We start from the raw sequence: 5,439 nt of genomic DNA, 5'->3' as shown, positions 1-5,439 counted from the left end.
CAGAGTATGTGTGCTTTTTCCCTGCTTTATAACTGAAGGTAGATTATGTGAAAGCCTAATGGGTCATTCCGTGTGGTTTCACCAGATGGTTGTTGCCACACCATTTTCAAATTAGTCCTAAATTTGCATGCCATTAGATAGTCACAAAAGTACTTTCTATGCAAAATTGTAGGCCTGTAGCTCAAATAGTTTCTGAGTTGTGGGGGTCTGAAATTTTCAGAATTTGGGCTATAAAAAGCCTCGCCAGCGTTTTTTGCATCTTTAAGTGGTTATTTCTCAGCCTCTAGACATACCAGAGAGCTGTGAGTTGGTAAACAAGGTCTCTGCATGTAGCTAGTGCCCCACAAACATCCCCAGGTGTTTCCCTACACTCTGCAGGCCATGGGGGCTTGCTAAAAATGCTAAAAAATTATAGATACCTACTCACGAGTGTGGTTTGGGACCTTAAAAGTACTAGAAATACTGCACAGAAGTGTTCTAACACCCCTGGGTTCCATTCTACACAAACTTGTGTGATAACTTAGCAAATTGGGGCTTTCTAGGTACCTCAGTTTGGAAAATATGACCTCCCAAAGTTGAACGACATTTTTAATTGGCTATTTTTAGTGGCAAAAATCTCAGTGTGGGACAGGTACCAGAGACCCCAACTTTTTCTACAAGACAGTTCTATCTGTCTTCTATCACTGTACAAAAAAGCAGCAGGGTTATATTTGTAGTTACTGAGATATTCTTACTCAAAATAGCATGGGTGATGTCAAAATCGTTTTTTGCTTTTCAGTACTTTAAATTGGGATACAAGTATTAGTAGTCATTCCAATGGTAGTATTATGTATGTTTTGTTCTTTTTGAAATGTTAGTTGTTAAAGGTGACTACCTTCAAAAAGTGTAATGGTCTAACTTAGGTATAGGTTCTTTTGCTTGTAACATGACATTGTACAATTAAATTTAACATGTTTAATCCCACTGCACTGATACTGTAAAATTCAACATTATTGTTGTTATTTTTAAATTAATCAACCATAAACTACAACAGAGCTCCCTGAATTCAAGTTAGTACATGTAATTTGTATGTGTATGTTGTAATTACATGTATGCATTGCAAATGGGTGTCAACATGTCATGATATCTACAGGTATGGCTCTAAACTAGACCTTGTGACACAAAAAGGGCATTACACTTTTTTTGCTTTTCAGTACTTTAAATTGGGATACAAGTATTAGTAGTCATTCCAATGGTAGTATTATGTATGTTTTGTTCTTTTTGAAATGTTAGTTGTTAAAGGTGACTACCTTCAAAAAGTGTAATGACATGTTGACACCCATTTGCAATGCATACATGTAATTATAACATACACATACAAATTACATGTACTAACTTGAATTCAGGGAGCTCTGTAGTAGTTTATGGTTGATTAATTTAAAAATAACAACAATAATGTGGAATTTTACAGTATCAGTGAGCTGAGCTGTAGTCCGTTTCAGTGTGAGGTCTACTGTTTCTCTGTGTGACTGTGTCTGACTTCCTCTAATAAAATCCTCCTGTTCACTGCCAGCTACAGCCACAGATATATATCCATCTACTGATTCATATCTACACTCACTAGTCTGGTCCAATGCAGTCTCCATGATGACGTTTCACGAGTACGTGAGAACGCAAGTATGGACAGTTACGTACTGAGAAACGGCCACAGTCTTCTTACCGCAAAGGTACAAAGCTGCATCAGCAAACATCTTCAAAGTTTCTTCAAATCCAAACGAATTGCAATCTAAAATCCAACTAACGTCATTGGTGCATTCAAGTGCAGTCGGACAACAAAGTTGCGTTCAGGAGCGTCGGAAATCGGAGTTTCAGTAATGTAAATGTTTTCTGAGAATGTGAATATAATTTTCACATATCACCTGGACTAACACTGTAAACCACTGATTCTATAGTAATTAATCAAGGTAGACACTGATTTTTTTTAGCAGTTTATTTATAGTCTCTTCTATATATAAATATGCATTGTCTTTACATTCAGCGATTAAAGTATTTTCAGCAAATGGTAAAATATTGAGATTTACATAATAAATTATGGTCTCAACTGACGTGTGATCATTGACATTTATAGCTGGATATGATCTTGATGAAGAGGTATCAGACAGCTTCTAAGTGTAGGATGCATGTCTCAGAACTTCTTAAAGAGGACTGACTTCTTCAGTATCCAAGGATATCCTGAGTAAAAAGCATCTTCAGTCGTGACGCAAACCTCACAAAACTAGTAGTTCCACATCAAAAATGATCTACGATGTTCCTTTGTTGTCTGTACATGTAGTATCAATTACGAACAGAGGTGTGCATTTGTATGGTAAAAAGGAAAATAAAAGTGCATGTTCACGCATCCAAATCTGTGCTTATGTCATGTAAGCAACATCCTCAGAGAAAAATATTTCTTACATTGATCATAACCAATGTCAAAAGTGCCTCTTTTTAAAAAAAAAAAAAAATCAAGACCAAGTGCATTGTCTCTCCGCTCTGTGCTTCATCCAAGATCCAGTAACTGTCTTACAGCAGCTCCGGCTTCCTGTTAGGAAATGTCGGCCACTTCAAACACATCACAGTCTGTGTTTTTGGCCTCGGTAGCTTCAGAATCAGGTCTTCACGTGAGTCTTTCCTCCTCTGCGTTGGCTGTGGTTTACAAGCTGGCTGGTGTCCTTCTGTGTGTCCCCGCCCCTCTTCATCAGGGACAAAGATCCCATGAATACACTGTAAACATTCCTCATGTGTTATCAGCAACTAATGCCGCTGCAAAATTTTCAAAGTGTCTCATGTCTTTCTGATCAGCAGAAAAAACTGTTTAAAGAAATGCATGACGCGTTTCTACCATCTCTTCATATATATATTTCTATCTAGTAAATGTCTGGATCCTTGTGGAGGCCATGGAAACAGTGGACATGTATAAAAGTGAATGGCGATGCGTTGAGGCGTGCTCTGGAGAGCAGCTCAGCCTCATGTTCAGCACTTAACACGATATGTCACATGGTTCCCGCAGATGTCCGTCGCTGTGTCTTTGTTGGTGTCTTCTTTTAGTCCTAGAACCAGTGGGAATCTGCATTTTTATGAGTTGGCAATTACAAGTGGTATCATGGAAGTAGCAGCTCTGAAAGTGGAGTCAAACGCCAGCCTGGTCTGTCCAATGGAGTGCGGCGATTGTCTTATGCTTGGCAGGAGGAAATGAAGTCTGTAAAGCTGCTATTTTCACTGTGGAGGAGAAGAGAGGAAAGAAAACAGTGAATGTTCAGGCCTAAATGTAAGCAAACAAAAGCACAGATAGCTAAAACATAAAGACAATGATCAACTCACCAAGTAGACATCGAGAACAGATCCGTCGTCGCGGTCTATGTCCACGTCCATGGTGCTCTGCTCTGAGGTGAGGCAGATGGCGCTGTCCTCCAGTGTGAAGGTGGAGCTGGATGCAACGTCCTCTCTGAAACAGAAAAACACATTTTAATGTAACTGGTAGACAGGACTCTGAGTGAGTCTGGGGTCAGAGACAGACGGGTTAAAGCAGCTATATAAACAGCTGAACAAACACTCCAGGAACAAATCACACACTACTGCAGAGACATCAAAGAGACAAAGAGATGAAGTGACCCCAAGCAGGATGACAGACCTGTCTGCTGTCAGACCACTGGAGGCCTCATGTGAGAGGAAATCAGAAATGTCTCCCAGGAAGTGTACTAAATTACACGAAACCAGACAGATTTGTCCACAGTGACCAAGTCAGAGTGAGACACTGGCTGGGAAAGAACTGGAAATAGTCCCATGTAGCACAACATACCTGATAAAATCTTATTTATAATGAATAAAAAGCATAAAACGTAAGAAAAACACTCAGAGAGCGCAGTACTGCGCCAAGGCTGTTCATTTGTTATTAGTTATTGATGATCAGAAATCACAGCACCATAGGATGTGGCCATTTAATATAGATGAGAACAGAGCTGAGCACAGGTGTGTGTTATGCATGTGTACGTTATGTACGGATACTGAATCGCACGACCTAAATATGTAGCGGGCAGCGGGAATTGATGGGACTCGGAAACACACCCACAATTTAATCAATTGTTCCTTGTATCATTTCCAACAGACAAGGCCTGATAAGTCCACAACGGTGGACCTTTAGTAGGACTGCAGTCATGTGATCATCAGCAGGCAGCTGATGTAGTGTTCACTTGTTGCCATAGTTACAGTGACGCCATGCTGCTATCTTGCAATGATACAGAAATCTTTAACAAATTCGTGGATCCAGACTAGAAGCTGCTTCACGGCCAAAATCTAATCACTTGGTCCTTGTGTCATTTCTGACTTTCCCTGAAAATTTCATCCAAACCATTATTCCGTCTTTGAGTGACGCTGCTAACAGACAGACGGACAGATAAACATATGTCATATAACTTCACCACGTTCCTTGGCAAAATAATAAATATAATTCACTGTCGGACTCAAGCAGCTCAGTACATTAACTCATGTATTATACTTTGGAGTATTCCTATTTTGTGCTACTTTATACTTTCGTTCCACTACATTTACCTGATAGTTTTAGTTTCACATAATGTTTAACTTAACGAGGTTTACAAATACAACACAATGTTGAATTAAACATTAAACCGGTGCTTTACAACCTTTTTCTCCTGACATTTCACAAAAAGCAGCACGTAGTCAGACACATTTCAGACATCTATTAGTTGTTAGCAGCTCCACACAATCTAGATTTTTCACTGTAAACTCCACACATGATTTCATTTCAATAAATAATGAAATTTCTTACCAAAAATCAAATATTAGAGAAATAGTCCAGAACATTTTTTCTTTTTATTCTTTCCTCTCCCTTCAGTAGCAGTTCAAACTAGCTCCACCTGCAGCAACAGTAACATGCAGCTGACACACCTACGACTCACCTTTGATAAATTAATGATGTCATACATCATTATATATCAACCAGAAGGACCAAAACAGTACCTTTTCATTAACACTTTACCTGCATTTTTCTGCTAACTGTTTGAATTATTTTTAATGCAGGACTTTCACTTTTAATGGAGTATCTTCACATGAGTGGAATATGGATTTAACTGTTCCACGACCATCACATGTTGTTCATCCTGCCTCCTTCCACTAGGGGGCAGGATGACAGCTGTTTTCTATCCATGTGTATCAGGTGACTCCCTGACAAAGGAATGCGTTTTCACCCTTTTGACATATGAATGACTGTGTTTAGAGTTCAAAGTCAACATGAAATCCAGGTAGAGACCAGCAGTAATGTGATGGAAGAAAAAAAGAGAGATACTAGTAAACAGCAGCTTGATTTAAATAATAAAAATCATAAATCATGTGTTGAAACAGGCAGACCGGCTGTCAGACAGGGCTTATTGCTGGTTGATATCTGGCCTCCACTGCGCCGCTTGT

At 39.2% G+C, this 5,439-nt stretch overlaps 1 protein-coding gene across 2 annotated transcripts in view; it reads right to left on the bottom strand.

Moving 5' to 3' along the window:
- Window positions 1-2,463: 2,463 nt before the first annotated feature.
- pip5k1bb (phosphatidylinositol-4-phosphate 5-kinase, type I, beta b) overlaps window positions 2,464-5,439 on the bottom strand; it is a 38,202-nt gene continuing 35,226 nt past the window's right edge. For both annotated transcript variants that reach the window (XM_022193232.2, XM_022193241.2), the window contains exons 14-15: window positions 3,340-3,463; window positions 2,464-3,237 (exon numbers count right to left, since the gene is read on the bottom strand). In XM_022193232.2, the coding sequence (XP_022048924.1) occupies window positions 3,235-3,237; window positions 3,340-3,463 (127 nt within the window). In that variant the 3' untranslated portion in view covers window positions 2,464-3,234. The remainder of the gene's footprint in view (window positions 3,238-3,339; window positions 3,464-5,439) is intronic.

Source organism: Acanthochromis polyacanthus, chromosome 7, assembly GCF_021347895.1.
Source record: "Acanthochromis polyacanthus isolate Apoly-LR-REF ecotype Palm Island chromosome 7, KAUST_Apoly_ChrSc, whole genome shotgun sequence".
In the NCBI taxonomy this organism is placed as follows: domain Eukaryota; kingdom Metazoa; phylum Chordata; class Actinopteri; family Pomacentridae; genus Acanthochromis; species Acanthochromis polyacanthus.
Note: the sequence above shows the minus strand (reverse complement) of the source record. Positions and strands in the feature narration are given on the sequence as shown.